Genomic DNA, 21,446 nt, shown 5'->3' with positions numbered 1-21,446 from the left:
ATTAATTAAGGCCCCAGAAACTCTGCAATAATTATTCAGGACTGTTTTCATGGCTCTGGCTATTCTTAGGGATGCTCCGCCTAACAGGAGTGTATCGTCGGCGAACAACGCATGGTTCTGGGCTTCAGCTCCTTGGCTGGGCTTGAGACCTGGGATACTGCCTTTTAATTTTTCCGCTGTCAATCTGCGACTGAGCGCTTCCGCCATCAAGATGTACAGGGATGGGGAGAGGGGGCACCCCTGTCTTATGCCCTTCTGACTTTGGAAGAAATTCGTGGGGCGACCGTTGACTAATGGGGCAATCCAGGGTTTGTCTATGCATGCTTTAATAAGGTTGACAAACTGCTGCGAAAATCCGAATGAGAGCAGGACTTTGCAGAGGAATGAGCGGTCCACTCTGTCAAAGGTGCTTGCCATATCGAGCTTGACCAACATACCTTTTTCACCTCGCAGCTTGCTGGAATGTATGATCTCCTGTACCTGAATTACGTTATCTATAATATGCCTGCCTTCAACAAAAGCGCCTTGCGGGGAAGAGATCAGATTTTTCAAGAGCGGCTTGATCCTGCCTGCAATCAATTTTGCCATGATTTTATAAGAGGCGTTGCACAGTGATATCGGCCTGTACCTTGCAAAGGTCTCCGGGTTGATTTCTTTGGGGATCAGGGCGAGATATGTAGAGTTTGTTCCTCCGCCCACCTTGGCTTTCCTCATGAACCAACGAATCATCTTGCAGAGATCGGCCTTTATAATGTGCCAGCACGATTTGTAGAAATGGATTGTAAATCCATCAGGCCCGGGCGCCTTGTCTGCGTCCATGGACCAGATGACGTTTACGATTTCCTCCTCTGTGGTTGGCCTGCAGAGGGCTGCGTTCTCTTCAGCGCTGATAAGTGAGGGAATGTTAACCGTAAAGTCATCGACTTCTTCATTATCGCTGCGATTTTCAATCCTGTAAAGGTTCCTGAAGTAGGTTTCTGCTGCTTCTTTGATCTCATTATAATCTTTGCAGATGATGCCCTCTGGCGATTTGATCTCTGATATATGGTTCCTGATCAGCCTCGCTCTACATTGACGATGGAAGAAGGATGTATTGCGATCTCACCCAACCAACCTTGGGAATCCATCTCCATGGACTATCTGTCAGGCCTCCCTTCTACCAAGCATGGTAATGACTGTGTATTTGTGGTCATGGACAAATTTTTAAGTTGTCGGCTTGCAAGAAGAGCATCATAGCAGAGGACACTGCCAAACTCTTCTTTGAATGAGTATGGGTACATTTTGGAATCCCGCATACCATTATATTAGATCGGGATATTAGGTTCTTGAGCACATTATGGGCGAGCCTCTAGACATTCTTAAACACTAAGCTCACCAAGTCGATTGCATTCTGTTGATAAATCTATAGGGCAATAGTTAGGATGATTTCTCTTTTCTTGATAACTGCTTGTGATGTCTTTTTCCTTTTTCTTACTTACTAGCTCTTCACTTATTACTATGTTTGTGTATCATCAAACAACTACCAGAACAAAAAGAAAAATAGTATACAAGGACACAAGATATAGGCTGTAAGCCAGGGCCAAAACCTCTCCACTTGAGTGGAAAACCCGCAAATCTCTTCTCTTCTTATAGATTCTTCAATTGACAAATTTCGAGACCTTTAGACCAAGACCAATACCCTCCAAGACCAAGTCTAACCCTTTTGGTCCCTGGATGATGTGCTTCCTTTATCCAAGTCAAACCAAATCAAATCTCTTCCAGCAGCACAACATCGACCCCCAGCTTCAAAATTTAGGCCTCTACTGCAGGTTTGAAATTTTTGGCCCTCCCAGTAGTGGCTGTTGCCACACGTGTGAGTTTATTTTGCCCTCCCGAGGCTTCTTCAAACCTTCGCTTGGATTTCTCCTTCTTTTGGTGCTTGAGGGTGACCTAATGTAACCTTCGCTGCCCCTTCTTTCTCTTCTCTTTTCAAGATCGAACTAGTAGCAGAAAACCCTAGTCCAACAACAAAAATTGTAGCCTTCCTTCGCACGCGTAAGAGAGAAATAGCCCAAAAACAAATCTTCTTCGTCCTCTTCCTTCTTCGCTGCCTTCTTGATCTTCTTCTTCACTTGGATGAGTGAGTGAATGAATATCTTCCAAGGAGGCCGAGTTCCCTCCTTTATATATGCTTCTAAAGGTGGACGTGGCTCCTTAAAATAGGTTGACTTCTCAGGTGCTAGGCGGACTTGGTCTTGAAGGGTATTTTGACACTTTTAATGGCAAAATTAATTTTCTTTACAAGTTACAATGTGCCTGATGGGGTCTTTAACTTATGACAATGACTCTTTTGACTACTTGACCTAGGACAAATCCTAGAAGCACTCAATAGGTGCTTGACCTCTAAAATAAAATACCTTGAGCATGAAACCCATGCTAAAAATAATAATAATAATAATTTTTCTTTTATTTCACAATATACAAGAATCAATATAAATTTCATATTTATGAAGACCGAACCTAGTTATACATTTTTCAACAATCCCTCTCAACTAGGGAGGTATTCATAAATGGCACATGGACATCCTCAATCTAAAGAGATCTCATAAGAAGAGTTGGATTGGTAAACCATCTGTTTAGCATCATAACAACTAGCATTGTCATATATCAAAGCCGTTACTAGCAACTCTATCTTTCCACAAGATCAGAGCACAATGCTGGTGAGACCAATGATTTATAGACACCGTCATCATTGTCTCTCAAGGTACATACTCCACACGTGTGTTCACAGGGTATGACCTTCGTTGGACTATTCTTATCTTGGATAGCTAGTTTTTAGAGAATATTGGTCCATAACTGCTCTTATCTTGGATGCCCTACCTCATCCTAAAAGAGTATTGGATGCCAGATTCTTACCCAATCCTCCATTTTGTCTTCTGAAGTGAAGACAAGAATGATGTATCTCTCCCTCTCAACTAGGGAGGATACATCAACCAAACCAAGCTTGTCTCTCAAATACACAAGCTTCTTATTAGGAAGAGATTTTGTCAATATGTCAGCTACCTACTCATTGGTGGAGATATATTGTAGCTACAACACACCATCTTGTACTAGCTTCCGAATGTAGTGATACTTGTTGTTTATATGCTTTGTCTTTCTAGGAAACACCGGGTCTTCAGACAATCTTATGTAATTGTTGTTATCAGAATGTATCACCGTAGGGTCCCTTGGTCCTTCGACTAAGTCGGACAACATCTTCCTCAACCAGACAAATTCTCTGCTCACTTCACAGATTGCAATATATTCAACCTCAACACTACTCAAAGCAACTGTATCTTTCTTTTTTCTCATCCACGACATCATGGAGGATCCCAAACTAAAACATCCTCCTATAGTGCTCCTTCCATCCTGCTCATTGCCTCCCCAGTCAGAATCTGTATATCCAATCATGTGGACTTCATTCCTCCTATCATATTTTATGCAGTAGTGGATTGTTCCTTGCAGATATGTGCTTGACTGCTATGCAATGATCATGCTTTGGCTCCACTTGGAATTGACTGAGAACATTCACTGCAAAACATATGTTTGGTCGAGTATTCACCAAGTACATTAGTGAGCCAATCAATTGTCTATACCTGGTAGGATCCACTGGGCTAGATTCAAAACTCCTTAGTCTCTTCAAGTTTGTGATCATTGGGGTTGTCATTGGTTTGCAATCCATCATGTCAAACCTCTTCAACATCTTGATCACATACTTCCCTTGACCTAGGTAGATCTCATCAGGTCCCTGCCAGATTTCTAGTCCCAAATAATAGTGCATCAACCCAAGATCCTTCATATCGAATTCTGCTGCTAGTTGCTTCTTGCATTCTTCAATTCGACCTTCCACACTTGTCAAGAGAAGATCATCCACATACAAAAGAATGATTACAGGCTCACCCTTTACAACCTTGAAGTAAAGGTTCAGATCAACATAAATTGTGTGAATCCCAATCTTTGAAGGTATGCATCCATCCTTGCATACCATGCCCTTGGTGCCTGCTTAAGGCCATATAATGCCTTCTTCAATCTGCAAACATATGCCTCTCTATCTTTGACTTCAAATCCCAAGGGTTGCTCTATATAGACTTCCTCATTAATTGTGCCATTTAGTAATACAATTTTAGCATCCATTTGATGTATATACCATCCCATCGACGCTACCAAAGAGATCAATGATCGAATAGTTGTATACCTTGATGTTGGAGCAAATATCTCTTCATAATCGATGCCTTCTTGTTGAGAGAAGCTCCTAGCCACAAATCTTGCCTTATACTTGTCAATACTTCCATCTGCCGCATGTTTAATCTTGTACAACCACTTGGAAGTTACCACAGACTTGTCTTCAGGCCTAGGTACGATCTCCCATACCCCATTCTTCATTATCGATTGGTATTCTTTGTTCATAGCATCTTTCCATTCTTGATGATTGACAACTTCTTCAAAAGTGGATGGTTCTGCTTCTATTAACTTTGACATATATGTTGCATACCCTAAATACCTTTTTGGTTTCTTGCTTTCCCTGAATGTGCCCTTAGCAGCTCCATGTCCCTCTGCATCCAATAGAGTAGATTTTAACCAGTTAGGTCTCTTTCTAGTCTCGGGGATTACCATAGGTTGTATAGGTTCACTAGGACCTTCATCTTCATGGTTTGATTCTTCTTCCTCCCTAGTGACTTCTTCTTCAAATATCAGAAGTTCTTCATCATCAGAGTCCATATGGAGATCCTTTGATTTCTTGAATGCAATACTTTCATCAAATATTACATCTCGACTGACTTCTATTCGGTGTCCTTTTATGTAGATCCTATAGGCCTTAGAAGAATTACTGTAGCCAACAAAAGTTCCCTTCATGCCTAATGGATCCAACTTCTTTCTCTTATCCTTTGGTATATGAATATAAATAGGACAACCAAAAATTCGGAGATGATCTACGCTTGGTTTCTTCCCAGTGAATACTTCTTTAGGAGTCAAGTTATCTAGTGACCTGTGGGGACTTCGATTTTGTATGTTTACAGCTGTTTTATTGCTTCACTCCACAAGAATTTTGGCAAATCTTGATCATGTAGCATTGCTTTCACGCTTTCTTCAATGGATCGATTCTTTCGTTCTACAACTCCATTTTTCTCGGGATTATATGAGACTATCAACTCCCTCTTAATCCCAGACTCCTTACTAAAGGCTATAAGTTCTTTCGAAGTATATTCTTTTCCATTATTAGATCTTAATATATGGACTCTCCTTTCTGTAAGGTTCTCTACTTTAGTTTTGAATTCTTGAAATTTGGTAAAAACTTCATCCTTGGATTTCATTATGTAAACCCAAGTTTATCTATGAATGTGACATAGTATAGGTGACCTCTTAGTGATTTTGGAGTCATAGGACCACAAACATCAGAATGGATAAGATCCAATTTTTTTTTTTGACCTTGAAGCACCGCTTCCAAATGGTCTCTTGGTGTTCTTACCCAATGCACATCCTTTGCAAACTCCTTCATGATCTTCTTTCAATTCAGGGATGCCATTTACTATGGTATTTAGGGTTGGAAGGATTTTGTAGTGGAGATGACCAAATCTTCTATGCCAAAGTTCACACAAGCTAACTTCAATGTGAACCAAAGCTTGAGCGAGGGGAGTTATCAATCTATAGAGTCTTCCTTCACGAATCTCAATCATTGTAGCGTCTTCTATGCGTGAGTTTCTACCTCGTATTACAACCTTTCCATTAATGAATGCAACTCGATCACCTTTGTCTTCTAAGCATGAAATGGAAAGTAATTTTTTGTGCAAACTTGGAACAAATAAGATATTGTTGAGATGAATGTTTCCTCCATTTTCCAGCTCAATCGAAGTTGATCCAATTCCTCTCACAGGGTAGCTTTTATTATCACCAAGTTCTACGGAGTAAGAGGACTTCCCTTTTGATAATGTCTTCAATTGCTTATGTTGACCAGTCATATGCCTTGATGCTCCACTGTCGATCACCCAAATATTCTCATCTTGAAATGTGCCAATGAGTGCTGAGAATAATCCTTCATCCTTTGTAGATGTCTTGGTCACTTTCTTCTTAGAGAAAAATAGGAGATCCCATACTTCTTTGATGCCCTTCTTGAGTTGACTTGCCACCTTTGAACACTTCTTTAGGAACTTCTTCAGTGTAGTAGAGATCTTCATTATGCCCTTAGCCAACCTTAGCTCTGATACCATGTTGAGAAATCTATAGGGCAATAGTTAGAATGATTTCTCTTTTCTTGATAACTACTTGTGATGTTTTTTTACTTTTTCTTACTTATTAACTTCTTCACTTATTATTATGTTTGTGTATCATCAAACAACTACCAAAACAAGAACAATAATACACATGAACACATGATATAGGCTGCAAGCTATGGCCAAAACCTCTCCACATGAGAGGAAAACCTGCAGATCTCTTCTTTTCTTATATATTCTTTTATTGACGAATTCCAAGAGCTCTAGACCAAGATCAATACCCTCCAAGACCAAGTCCAAGTCCAACCCTTTTGGATGATGTGCTTCCTTTGTCCAAGTGAAACCCAGTCAAATCTCTTCCAGCAGCACAATTTCGACCCCCAACTTCAAAATTTCGACCTCTACTGCAGGTCCAAAATTTTCAGCCCTCCCAACAACAACTGTTGCCACATGTGTGAGCTTATTCTGGCCTCCCAAGGATTCTTCATACCTTCGCTTGGCTTTCTCCTTCTTTTGGTGCTTGAGGATGACCTAATGTGACCTTCGCTGACCTTCTTTCTCTTCTTTCTTCAAGATCGAACTAGTAGCAGAAAAACCCTAGTCCAACAACAAAAATCCTAGCCTTCCTTTGCACGTGTGAGAGAGAAATAGCCCAAAAACAAGTCTTCTTTGTCCTCTTCCTTCTTCGTTGCCTTCTTGCTCTTCTTCTTCACTTGGATGAGTGAGTGAATGAATATCTTCCAAGGAGGTTGAGTTCCCTCCTTTATATAGGCTTCTAAAGGTGGACATGGCTCCTCAAAATAGGCCAACTTCCCAGCTGCCAGGCCGACTTGGCCTTGAAGGGTATTTTGACACTTTTAATGAAAAGTATAATTTTCTTTACAAGTTACAGTGTGCTCGATGGGGTCTTCAACTTATGACAATGACTCTTTTGACTTCTTGACCTAGGACAAATCCTAGAGGCACTCAATGGGTGCTTGACCTCTAAAATAAAAGACCTTGAGCATGAAAACCATGCTCCAAAAATATTAATAATAATAATTTTTCTTTCATTTTATAATATACAAGAATCAAAAGTGCATTTCATATTTATGAAGACTGAACCTAGTTACACATTTTTCAACACATTCCATCCCCAAACTGATGGCCAGACCAAGGTCGTCAACAAGATGATAGTGCACATCCTATGCATTTACAACTTCAAGCATCCACGAACCTAGGATGAGAGAGCCTTCCTTATGTGCAACACAACTATAACAAAGCTCTCCATAGCTCGACTGGCCGTAGTTCTTTTCAAGTGGGTTTGGGGTTTTAACCATTGTGTTCGATTGATGTTTCCATGCCTCACACGACTACACAGACATAATCGACGCATGTACAGTTTGAGGCCGAGAAAACAACACGGTTTATTGAACGCATCCAACACATCCTCCAACAGGTGCACGACATCTTGGATAAGTCCAATGCCAAGTACAAGCAACGACATGATCAACAACAGGCGCCACACAAGTTTCAGGTGGGTGACAAAGTTTTGTTGCATTTGCAGAAATAACGCCTTACCGGAGTCCATTGGAAGCTCAAACCACTTCGATATGGGCCTTACACCATCACCAAGGTTGTGGGAAACAATGCTTTTGAGCTCAACATTCCCCCTTTCTTGGGCCTGCACCCAGTGTTCAATGTGGACCGCCTTCGACCAAACTTTTCACCATTACTAGACACATCAGACATTGCAAAACAACTCACACCAACAAATTTAAATCGAAACTGCATGGAACAAGCCACAATTGATCGAATCATGGACACATAGATCAAGAACACTCGCCAACAAAAGATCCAACTGTATCAGGATGTCAAAGCTAATCAACTCTTGCACCAAGGCAAGTGGCTCACTAGAAACCAAGTTCAGCAGAAGTTTCTCCATCTCATGGAGGCACTCAATGCAATGGGGACCATTGCTTCCTAAGAGGGGAAAACTGGTCCATGTGGATATTGATGGCCACCTGCCTATTCCACTTGGACCCCCACCATTGTTTCTTTTAGTTTCCTTAATTATAGCATAGTTTACTATTTTTGGCAATTTTCAGATCTTGAACTTTTAGAGCCGTTTTGCGGCCCTACATAACGTTTTTTTGGAAAATAGGCAAACCCATAACTTGCGGCAGGGCTTTGTAGTCGAAAGTTGTATTCCTCGGATAGATATTTATAATGAGGTATCATATGCGTCAAACGAAGATTGTATGCCAACGTTACGACCCTGGGAAGTTGATGTACCAATTTACCCCAACGGGGCCCACAGACTTTTGGCGCTTCATCTCCTAGGTTTAGGTTTTTGGATGTTTAGGGTTTTCCATTGTTTCTCAATAATAAATAAGCCTTCGAGCCTCATTGTAACACAATTCAGAAGGCATGTAGCCGCCACATCTCTTCTCAAAGATAAACTACCATCGCTTGAGCTAGTTTATTTCCATTTTGCATGTAAACAATTTTTAGTACTTTGTTATTAATTGAATTTAGGCTTCTGTGATCCATATCACGGAAAGTAAGAAAACTTTCGGTAAAAATCACATCTTCAGGGTTTTGTCAACGTGTTTCGAACCATCTAATGTGGTTCATCGTCAGGACAAGATGAAGAACCAGATCTTGGCATCAAGTTAAATAGATGAAGAGAAATTTTTTCAGTTAGATTCGACTAAATAAACATTATTTATTAATAAATAATATTTTAATATAAGGAAATAATTGTTAGAATATAGTTGTTAATATTGAATTAAAGAAATTGATTAATCAAAAGGAAAATTTTAATGAATTGAAGTTTTGTTTTCATTGTATCTCTAAGTTTCATTTCGTTCCTTCATAAATCTGATCAATGTGGAATGATACATAGAAGCCAAAAGAACACCATTTTAGAACATGAATATAGATGGACGACCTGCAATGAAATCAACAAGAAGAAAGAATGGGAAAGAGTAGGGGAGGGAGGAGAAAAAATACAAACAACAATGATAGAAAAATGAGGGAGTTTGGGGTGTGCACTTACCTCTTTAGCTCTTGTAGATGGAAGCCCTTCTTTACTCCTTCAAGTTCCTCCTCCTTCACTGCTCTTAGCTCCTCCTCCTTCACTCCTCCAAGCTCTCCAAAAATACAAGAGTGAGAAAATGAGTGGCGGAAACGAGCTTTATCCCCAACTCAACCTCAACCCACCCCAACTCAAGTTAAAGAAAAAAAAGTAAAAAAAAATGTTTTTTGGGTCAGCTGCCATGGAACCGCCCATTGCGCATTGGATCCGAACTGTGGATCCATACGGATCTGTGCCCGATCCGCCGTGGATCTGCCTTAGGATTTGCAGTTTGGAAATCTGGAACCGCGGATCGGGTTGACACAGCTCCGAATATCCAGGAACTGTGTTTGCAGGCCCGATCCGCGGTTCTAGATTTCCGAACCACAGATCCGATGATGGATCCCCCATGGATCTGTACGGGACACAGATACCGGTTTGGATCCTTGGGGGGATGCGTTTTGTGCAACATTGCTTAGAAGTATGTTGAGGCTCCTAGGAGCACATTTAGGGAAAACATACCTTCAAAGAAGTTTCCAACTTACATGGCATTAATGAAAAACACCATTGAATTAGAGCCTGCCACCTTTCAGGAGGCAGCAAACTAGCAGGTTTGGTAGGATGCCATGGTGGAGGGGTACACTATCATGGAGAATGATGTTTGGGATGTAGTGCCAAGATTTGAGGGGAGTGTTAATAGCGAGCTCCAAGTGGCTCTACAAGATCAAACATGCAAGAGATGGTAGCATTGAGAAGTTCAGTGTGAAGTTCTCTGTCTCCTGAATGTGTATACCTTTGGCTCTAGTTACTGTGCTAGTGGTAGAATTGCTTGTCTGTATGACACTATTTTTGACAATTTATGATCTGTCTTAAACTTTCCAGTAAGCTGCTTATCTTTATGACACTATTTTTGATGATTGATATTTTGGCGTCTACTTTCGAGGAAGTTTGAGATAATGCTTTTCTAATTCATTTTGAAATGAGTGTTGATTTCAAATGTGGTGGGAAACTGGTTATTGGTTCCTGTGTGCATTTATCTGTGGCATTATAGCCTTTTAAGTATTTTGCTTTGTGTAGCTGTGATATCATTAGTTGAATGCATGTCTACAGTGCTGGCATTCAATTCTGCCTTCGAAATTTCTAACTACGAGAACAAAACTTCTTTGCTCTTTCATGCTTTTGTGATGCCATGGACCTATCTTTCCTTATGAATTTCACTGGCAATTTTTTCTATCCGATGTTCCTTTTTCTCATTTGCCACATTTCCTTCCCAATTCACATTACTTTCACAATCCTGATTCTATTTTGTTGAGATTTGTATTTGGTATGGTGGATAAATTGATAACTAAAATGCTTACATTTCTTGATCATTTTTTTTGTTATCATAGGTTCTTTCATAGGGATAGGAGGATGGAGGATGGAGGATGGGGTTATTAAAATGTTGAATCTTTAGCCTTTTCATTATGTATAAAGTTGTTGATGTCTGTCCTTTTGTCTGTATTTTGTTTTTACTGTTGAGGGGTAGTTTCAGAAAAGAGGTCTATTTGAATTCAAACTGTTTTTAGCTGGAAGTTTTCAAAATAGTTCTTATTGCTCGGTTCACAAACTGTAATTTGGAGTATTTGTATACTTGGACGTAATCTGAGGGTGGTTTTCTGTGTTTTTGAATCAGTGTTACAGCATCAGTTACCAGTAGTACCCATGAGAGGAAAAGTAAGACAAACATTATCGTTAAGCATGAGCGCATATATCTACGGCTTAACACCTTCACTGATGATGTATGTGTGAATACATGTTTTCATTTTGCTGAATATTGCTTTTGTTTGAATTATTTTCAATGAATAAGTTTTCATATCAGCTTGAAAGGGTCATATGTTTGGCAAACTTTTATTAATAATACTTTATTCAATGTGTTGTTCTTATAGTTACTACTAAGATTTGTGCTGTAGGTTCCAATTGTGGCTGTCTTAAAGGCGATGGGCACAGAAAGTGATCAAGAAATTGTACAAATGGTAGGAAGGGATCCAAAATTTGCAGGCATACTCTCCCCATCGTTACAGGCACTTTATCTTCCCTCTCATGATGTTACTATTAATGTTCTTATGTTTGAATATGTAATTTCCATTTAAGATGGGCACACTTTTTTCTTAAAGCAAAAGTATAGTAAGATAAGGTAGAAGTAGAACCATGCTGCAATTTGTATTTTGAGAAATATGTCTGATAGAAATTCTTTGGTTAAGCACCCACGCTATGAAGGGCATATCTATGCTATCAAAGTTGCCTGGGACTTGCGCTTGGCCTCATCTGCACCCACTTGGGGGGGTGGGGGGTTGAACTAGGGTCTCCATGTTAATACAAGTCTGATCAGTTTGCTTCTTGCTGCTAGATTAGAATGTCATGTTGCAAATATTGTTATCAACAATCCACTGGCAGAAGTCATATGCTTTTGTCATCATTAATATCGACAAAATATTGACAGGATTTAAAAAATAAAATGCATATTCATTTTTTTCATTCAAAAAAATATCAAGCAACAAAAACATTAAATATTCACACAGTAATGTAAATACGAAAAGACTATAGATTTATAAGATGCATTTATGTCAAATGATACATCACACATACACTGTTTGTTGCTGCCAATTCAATATGAAAACTAAATAGACAATACGATAGTACATCAAATGTATCTCATGATCCATCTACAATCACTTTTCTTTGCCCCTTTTAAAATGGGACTAAAACAGTCACCCTCTAGCAGTGGGACTAAAACGGTCTGGTGCCCTTAGTTGAATGTCCATTGGTGGGTGTAGGTATTGGGGATGGTGCTTGACTCTTCTTAGTTTCCTTCTCTAATGATCGAATTGGCACCTTCTCCACATATTTAAAGCGAAAAATGGATCTCGGTTTAAAACAGAACAACAAACCTTCCATTGTTTGCTTGGAAGCCCTTCTGTTTTTTTTTTTTTCGTGCTTGTCATAAGTAGTGCCTCAGCCCATCATTGATCAATGAAGTCCAGACTCCAGAGGCCTTTACCCTCTTTGTCCTTGACTTCTTCTGCAGCATGCATCTAATAGTATATTACAAAATCGAAAACACAAAGAAACCAAGCAAGAACACAATAGAGAATTTGAAAGGGAGAAGTACTTCTTGGATAAAATAATGAGAGATCAATCATTTCCTTATAGGAAATAGATAGCGTAAACTTTAACTCATCATTGACATAATCCCTGGACATTGATTGCAAAAGCCCTCATCCTAAATTGACGTATGTTACTATCAAGTCATTATTACATTCCTTATAAAATGTAACTTAAGTCATGAATTTGTTTTTGCTAAAGCCTAAGTCTAATATGACCATTGTAAGCATTGGTTACAATTTCCTTTTTCTTCTTGCACAAGTATGCTTTTCTGTGTTGCTTTCTTTTAAATGTGTACGATGAATGGTAGGGGCTTTGAATCTATGGAGGGCCATGCATCAAACTTATGAGGATACTGACCATATATGAAAGGTTACATTTCTATGTCTCCTATGGGGGGGAGATACAGTTTGGGTGACTAAATTGTGTTAAAAAAGGATTTTTTCTTTTCGGTTAGTTAAATTTGACAAATCTTAAACACTGGGATGTAATGTCATGGTGTATATGTCTAGCTTAGGATCAGAGTAGATGTAAGTGATAAATTGGGATTTGGGAATGCTGTGAGTTAGGCAAAGACTGTTGGTTAAAGGAAAATTTGAAGGTACTGGGTGTTTGTTGTGGTCCGAGCACAAACATGAAGCTTAATAGAGAGAGAGAGAGAGAGGGAGAGAATATGTTTCTGTGAAACTGTCATTGTCATTTATTACTCAACAGAACATATCTATAATAATAATTTGTAACAAAATTGGAAACTAAGGATGAAGATTATTCAGAATTCTAAAGATGAACATTGTCTTGAAGACAAAACTCTAGAAATAAAGTCACATTTAACATATAAAATAGAATTTGTTTTCTCATATAATATTCCTTACATGAGGGGACGAAAAATGGGTGATGCTTGAAATAGATAATTATCTATGTTGCACAGGGACAGCATGCTCCCCCCTCCTCCCCCTCCAAAAAAAATAAATAGAAAAAAAAAGTACCTGCTACCCTCCTTTTCAGAGTTCTTTGGAGTTGAGACCTTTAAGAAACCCCAAACTGCTGGGGACTTTATTGGGGAACTGGGCACTTACTGGCTGTTCTGAAGACATTCCGGGCAGATTTTGGGGATGCTATGCACAGATTTTGGTGATTTTCTATGCATATTAAGGGATATGCCAGACATATATATCTTTAGTTTTGACAATCATGGACATTGATTATTGGACAATATGTTCCTGTTTCTGATCCATTGCTATTGTATTGCACTGAATCTAAAGCTGTTGTACAAGTTGCAGCTCAATACATGGGTTTTGTATGACGGGTTTCCATTTGGGTTTCTGGTGGTTTATATATTGTATTTTCAGTGACAACATTACAACAAGAAAAGCCTTCATGTCAGAAAAAGAGGAAACTGTAAGATTCCACTTAGAAAACCCTTGAATTTCTCAATAAATTTCTGAGTTTGCAATCAAAATTTCAGTGGCAACTTTTATCAAACAGTTTGATTACTTTCTGCTGTAGGTAGTTTTCTTTGATAAATTTGCTTTCTGAGCTAGCATACAGTGATTTTAAATGAATGAACCAACTTCAGATAGTCTCTTATTCCATACAACAAACTCAAAAATTACAAACTGCTGATATGTAGTAATAACACCCACAGAAAGTCTTTTCTCATTAAAATTTTGAATATACAGTGAGGGGAATTAGAAAGATGGATCCTGTTTGTTATTGGCAGCCACAGATATAAATTTCAGTCCACTGAAAGCAATGATTTAGAGTTTGGTTGCGAAATACAAAGCCCAGAAATTAATATGCATGCTCAACACTTGGCAGCGGTCATTATATCAACAGCAACCCACATAAAGATTGACCCCGAGATAGCACACAGTCCCACAGTGAAGCTACAGGCATGCTGGTATGCACAGAAATGGTCTTCTTCCACCTCAATCAGACCTCTAGAGCTCGTGGTCATGCACAGGAAAGGATTACCGCCTCCTGGAAATTCGTTCATGCCCAATGTATCTAACACTTTCTGCCTATAAAAATAGTTCAACCTCACGCTTCTTACATTCCAGTCATCAAATGATATGCTGCCCAGAAAGAAGGGAAAACTCGTCCATCAATAAAATACACTCATATTTTTGGCTGGGTATTCGAGCTGCCTCCCAAAAAGGGTGCATCGAACTTCTGGTACCTTCAGTCATCCACCACGATGAGAACAGTGTTGGAATTTCTAAGTCTAACTGTTAAAAATCCTTCCTGTACTTTCTGATTTATTTCTTCCTACTTGTTCTATTAATTAACAAGTTATTTACCATGTAAATACTGAAATTAAATACAAGTACAGTTTCAACACATACAAATCATCAACTGAAGGAAAAACAATCACACAAGTGACACTGTTATTTTTGGATTAATGTCTCCGGAAAAACCCAATGCGGGAAAATTAGTGCAACTATATGAGGGTTTTATTATTAAGAAGTTTCAGAATATAATTTGGGTGCCAGAAATGGCTCACCCAATAGAGAATGCCCTCGGCAGTAGTACCTCTCAGTTGGAGACAGATATGAGCCCCACGAAATCTCCCAGAATCAACCTCTAGGGTCCGTGTCAGCGTCTCTGGCCCAACGTCTGCCCAGCGTCAGCCTCTGGAGCCTCTGCGTTTCCCATGCTGGCCCTCCTCAGGCTCTGCGCAGTTTTTGGCTGCCTCTGCGTGGCCTCTGGCTGCTTCTGCGTGGCCTCTAGCTGGCTCTTCGTCAACCCTCTCCCAGCTTTTGCGCTGATGCTCCCGGTACTATCTTTGCCTCTCTGCTACTGCATTCATTGCCCATCAGCTGCAACTCTGATCACATTTTCCATTTCCTCAGCAAGCCATGCCCTTGAAAATCGAATTTTTGATCAACTCGGTGTGTTCTCCAAGTGACCCTCAAGCCTCCTCTTATACTTTTCTCGTTGACAATTCAACAACCGAGATTAAGTCCCTAGTCAATGGCTAAGATTAGATCTAGCTTGATCCATGACTTTTGGACCATTCTAACTCAATTTTATATTAATTCACATTAATATTTTATTTTCTCTAAGTCTAGACTTAGGGACTCCATTAAAAATATTAATTATTTTAATATCTCCCACACTGGTTAGATTCTGCCCAAACCATTTCTGGGTATTGGAGATCTCATGTGCTTTAGCCTTTCCACCAATTTCGTGGCTAGAGCACATCTGATGCTACCTCGAATCAACAAATAGTCCCTCACAAATGCAAACTCGACCTCTAGTTTGACTGTGAAATTCAACCTCCAAGGCTCAGATTTGGGCTTGTGTGCTTAGTCCAGTGTCTTAAAAAACGGCCAAGGCGACTCCAACTTGGCCGAGCCAGACCGAGCCAATACCTGGCCAGGGCGGCTCGGTGGTGGAAACAGAACGACTGACCAGGTTGTTACCGAGTCGACCGAGCCAGTCATCGACTCGGCCGGCTCGGCTCTTTGAAAAATATCCTGAAGCACATTTGTCAAAAGTTGTTCCACCTCCTACATATCAACGGTTGGGTTGTTGTTTATTGCATATTTAGAGCCCTAAAGTAATCTATCACTGTGAGAAATATTTGAAAATTACAAGGCTGAAGTATGGTAATCCTAGTGGCATGAATTAGAAAACTGAAACAATGCATTGAGCCATACAATGCAGTGTAACAGGAATCGGCGAGTACTTGCGAGTTAAAATCTGGTTGCCCATGAAACGAACGAGCAGAGTCAAAACTCTGCGAGTCAAATCACGTTGACCGAGTTTGACTCGTGGTCAACGCGAGTTTGACTCGCGAGTCTGCGATTGGGCTGATTCTGCGTTTTTTTCCCGAGTCCTGCCAGTTTTGGGTTTAGGGTTTACTGGGTTTTAGATTGTCGCTTTATCGGATTGTTGCCATTCCACCGTCGACGCCGCAGAGCCATTCCACCTTCGACGCCACAAAGCCATTCCACCGTCGATGCCGCAGAGCCATTCCACTGTCCACGACGCCGCAGAGAAGCCGACGGGAATTGGAAACTGGCAGACTGTGAGAATTTTGGGCCAAGTGGAGCTCCCACAACCCTAGCCTTATTTTATAAACCATGGTTTAAGGGGATTAAGGAATGGGTCGATAACTTTATTATGCAGAGATTAATCCTCCAATTGATGCCGTAATTAGAACAGGAATTCTTCTTTACCTCGTTAATTTCTTGCGAAGGGCAGAGACACCGAAGCTTCAGGTAACGATTGTCCACAACACTTTCACAACTCTGATGCTTTTGACAGTTTCCTACAGAAAGCATGATAATGCTGACTCGATATCCCACCCTATTATTAACCATAAGGGTGCCTTATCCAAACTGATCCCTTTGTTTACAAGATGATCCACAACCCAATTATCTCTTCACACGTGAATCGTGATGCACTGAGTGAACCCTTAGACAATTTAGCAGTGAATAAATTCTCTTGAATATGGATTTTAATTTGAGATTCTGAGGGAAAGAGGCCAAATGGAGATGTCGAATTATATTATGAGAGTCACCCACAATTTTTATTCTATTCAGTTTGAGAGAAGTAACACAGAGAAGCCCTTGGAGGAGGGCATAGGCTTCCCAAGACTCCAATCTTGGTGGTTATATTTGGAATGCTTTCAGTATACTAAGAAGATAAAGCATTTCATGTATCAATCAATATGTTTTCCTGGTTTTATTGAAAGGCAACATTTCTATTTTTTTAGAATAACAGTGATCCCCAATACTGCTCCATAACAGTGATCCTCACACCTATCTATCTCCTAGTACATTAGAATACTGCTCCATAACAGTGATCCTCACTCGCCTTTTGCATAGTCTCTATAATATATATGTTTACTGACATCTGTCTTCATTTAATTTTTTAGATTTCTAGCATATTTTAAATTTTTGGATCATTTTTAAATTTGATTTTTTATTGTCTTTCACAGGAGCCACAAATTAAATAGAAGCCACGACTCCAAATCTTAACAAAAGCCACAAATTAAACACAAGTCCAAAACAACAACAATGCCGAGGGAGAAGGACTTTGCTTGGGCTTATTGTGACAAGATTCCCGGAGACCCCAGGCTCCTTTGTAAATTTTGCAAAGCGAAATGTAGTGGAGGCATTTATAGATTCAAGTTCCACCTTGCACAAATACCTGGCCATGATATAGGTCTTTGCAACAAGGTTGACGATAATGTCAAACACCAAGCAACCTTGGCCATTGATATGTTGAGTCAACATAATGCCAAGAAAGCAAAGCAAAATAGTGAAATAGGAACTCTTGGAGTTGATGGTTTTTCTACCACTAGCCCCTTGTCACCTCACTCTGTTGAATCCTCAATGCCGTTCCCAAGTTTCCCACACATGCCTCCAAGGGCAAGTCAAACTCAAGGCCAAACGAGTCCTTCCTTCAACACTAGAGGTGGAAACATAAACACCTTTTTTGCTCCCCGCACAAAACTCGGTTCCCAACCTACCTTGGATGCCACTGGTTGGAAAAAAAATATCCATAGTCAGGCAAGGAAGGCCATTGCTAACTTTTGGTACTATTCTGACATACCTTTCCACTGTGCCAGAAGGCCTTATTGGCAAGCTATGATTGATGCAATTGCTATTGCAGGTCCAGGGTTCAAAGCCCCTACATACGAGAGCCTTAGGACAGATATGTTGTTAGAGAGTGTTGAAGATGTCATGCTTGTGCTAGCTGAGTTTCGTTCATCATGGGTAGAAACAGGGTGCACCATCATGAGTGATGGATGGACAGATCAGAGGAATAGAACTTTAATAAATTTCCTTGTATCTTGTCCCGCAAGCACAATGTTTCTCAAATTAGTGGGTGCTTCAGACAAGGTTAAGATTGCCCAACTTATCTGTGAAATGATGGAGAAAGTCGTTCAAGAAGTGGGAGAAGAACATGTTGTACAAATTGTCATCGATAATATAGCTAATTATATGGCTGCTGGTAGACTTTTTGAGATTAGGCACCCCACTATTTTTTGGACCTCTTGTGTTGCCCATTGCATAGATTTAATGCTTGAGGACATTGGTAAGCTTCATTGGATACATGAGGTTGTGGAGAAGGCAAAATCCATAACCAAATACCTATACAACCACACTATTGTCCTAAACACGATGAGAAAATACACTGAAGGTAAAGAAATTGTTCGACCTGCAGTGACTAGATTTGCAACAAATTTCATATCTTTGCAATCTGTGGTTGAGCAAAAGATAAATCTGAAGAGGATGTTCTTGGGACCTGAGTGGATGGCATCTAAACATTCCAAGACCCTTGAAGGCATCGAAATTGTTGCACTTGTGTTTAATGATGGTTTCTGGAAAGATGCCGAAGAGATTATTGCTGTGACAGAGTCCCTGGTTAGAGTTCTTAGGTACTTCAAGTCTTTTAACTTTTTCATTTTTTAAATTTCATTTCAAGTTTCTTTTTATTTACAATGTTTCATATTTCTTTAAATTTGAATGCTTGAACTTTCAGGATGGTTGATGGTGACAAACCCGCTATGGGTTACATTTATGAGGCGATGGATCTCGCAAAGGAGGCCATCAAAAGAAGATATGGGGATGATGAGACAAAGTATATGCCTCTTTGGGAAATTATAGATGCACGTTGGGATAGGCAATTACATTCCCCCTTACATGCTGCTGGGTACATCTTAAATCCACAATATTTTTATGATAAGGGCAAATTTAATGAGGATGGGGAGGTTGGCAGAGGACTTATGACATGCATGGAAAGGTGCTTCCCTGATCCAGAACATCAAAGTCGTGTTTTTTCCCAACTACAAGATTATAGGGTGCCATCTAAATTGTTTGCCTATACCAGTGCTATAAGAGAAAGGTCTAAGATGTTGCCAGGTACCCAGCTTGAAGGCTTCATCAATTCATTAAATTTGTTTAAACTTTAATTTGTATGTTAAATTTGGTAGTGATATGCCAGATTTGAAAAGATTTGCCATTCGAATCTTAAACCAAGCATGCGGTGCTTCAGGTTGTGAACACAACTGGAGCATGTTTGAGAAAAAACATTCTAAGAAGCGCAACCGATTGACACAAAAACATTTGAATGACCTTGTATTTGTCCATTACAATCTACGACTTCGCAACAAACAAATACTAGGTGAGACTCGAGAGCTTGAATTTGAAGGTGTCATAATCTAGTTCGTCTATGTTGCAGGAAACGTGGGGGGGGGGCCCGTTTCCGGCTGGAAACTGGGACGAAACGCGGAAACGCGTTTGGTACGGCCAGGAAACGCGTTTCCGGCCATACTGCCAAGTTTCTCGAAACGAAAACGTGGCAGTACGGCCGGAAACGCGTTTCCCGGCCGTACAACGCGCGTTTCCCAATTGAATTGTGTTTTTTTTAATTTTTTTTTTCAAATTTGTTTTTTAATTTTCTAGATGTGTGTCTAAAGTTATAAAAGTGAATTTTTGCCCTAATGTTGATATGCAGTTCATGGTAATGTTAAATTCTTAAAGTAAAAGTGATATTCTCCTTTATTTTTCATTTTCATCCTTTTACTTAAATTTTTAACATTACCATGAAATGACTCAAGATGTTTGAGAGTGGTTTCGCCCTCATTGGATTTCATATGGAGAAAGTAGAATTTTAGATCTCACTCAAAATCCAGCAGACTTATTTGTTTTTCAGGATTTCAGGATTGGATTATTGCAATGTTTCCATTGGATTTTATCATGTACTAGGGTATGGAACTTGTATTTAATCAAGAGAACCAAGCCCTCTATGCAGGGGAAACTCCCAATAATCAAGATCATGTAGGGTACTAGGGTATGAAACATGTATTTAATCAAGAGCACTAAGGTCGTTCGACTATGTAGGAGGAGACTCCCAATACAACAGTGGTCCTTCTAAAGAATGGGATGTGGATGCAGAAAATCCTGATTTGGATCTCTCTCTTGCAGCCTTATAGTCTTTATTGTACTTGCAGCCTCATATATTAATATAAATAAAGGTTGATTTTGAGATTTGGATATCTAATAAAGGTTGCTTTTGGATATTCCGATATTTTTATTTTCATTATGTGATCATTCATGAGTAAATGTGATGTAAATTAAATCTTAATGTTTAAGTGTAATAAATTATAATGTATCATTTATGCTTTATGATTGCACACACACATATATATATATATTTAAATATTTTCTATATATATATATATATATATATATATTTTGGCGTTTCCCCGTTTCCAAAATTTGGGGAGGTCGCTTTTCGTATCGCTTCCTGTTTCGGAAACTCGTACCTGTTTCCCCGTTTCGTGCAACTTAGTAGTTCGTACTTTAAAGTTCAAACTTCAAACTTCAAAGTGAAACGTTAATTCACATTTCAATGTCTCATCATCATGATAATGACAGGTTTGGATCATTCACGAATCGACCTTGAAGAGATAGATTTGCAAACTACAAATGCGGCAGACTAGGTCCAATTAGAGGAGCCTCCTCTTTTAAGCCTTCATGATTTGGAGAACTTTGAGAGTCAAGTAAGTGAAGGAGTGGAAGGAATCGCTTCTAGTTCTCACTCTTAAGAGTCTTAGACTCTTAGTTGTTGATTTTTTTTTTTCTCATTAGTATGTAGTTTTTTGTAAACTTTTAGAAGCATATGCTTCTAAGTTTTGGTTCTATGTACCATGTAGTCACTGGTTAGAACTTAGGACTCAGGAGTCAAGACTCAGTGCTTTGGATCATGTTTGGACTCATAAGAATGTAAGATATGAGATATTACAAATGAGAATGAGGGCCTGCTTATATACCCTAGGCAGATGCCATTTCATGAATGGTCAAGGAACACAAGATTTTCTGCAAGTCAAATCCCAGTCTTATTGTCACAATAAATCATTGTTGTGTCCAGGACATGCTCAAACAACTCTCCAAAGAGCTTCCTCAACCATGCTGCGTCACAACTAGCCATGCTAGCAACAATGTACTCAACTTCAAGCTTGGTGAGGCTACAGACTTTTGCTTCCTGCTCATCCAAGATAT

At 39.5% G+C, this 21,446-nt stretch overlaps 1 protein-coding gene across 1 annotated transcript in view; it reads left to right on the top strand.

The window, feature by feature from the left end:
- The window catches only part of NRPC2 (nuclear RNA polymerase C2), a 292,525-nt gene that overhangs the window by 29,900 nt on the left and 241,179 nt on the right, over positions 1–21,446 (top strand). The window contains exons 10-11 of the mRNA XM_089392785.1: positions 10,958–11,063; positions 11,235–11,345. Coding sequence (XP_089248911.1) covers positions 10,958–11,063; positions 11,235–11,345 — 217 coding nt within the window. The remainder of the gene's footprint in view (positions 1–10,957; positions 11,064–11,234; positions 11,346–21,446) is intronic.

Source organism: Pinus tabuliformis, chromosome 1_1 (assembly GCF_031772625.1).
Source record: "Pinus tabuliformis cultivar Carrire ecotype Pingquan chromosome 1_1, CPIR1, whole genome shotgun sequence".
NCBI classification, from domain to species: domain Eukaryota; kingdom Viridiplantae; phylum Streptophyta; class Pinopsida; order Pinales; family Pinaceae; genus Pinus; species Pinus tabuliformis.
Note: the sequence above shows the minus strand (reverse complement) of the source record. Positions and strands in the feature narration are given on the sequence as shown.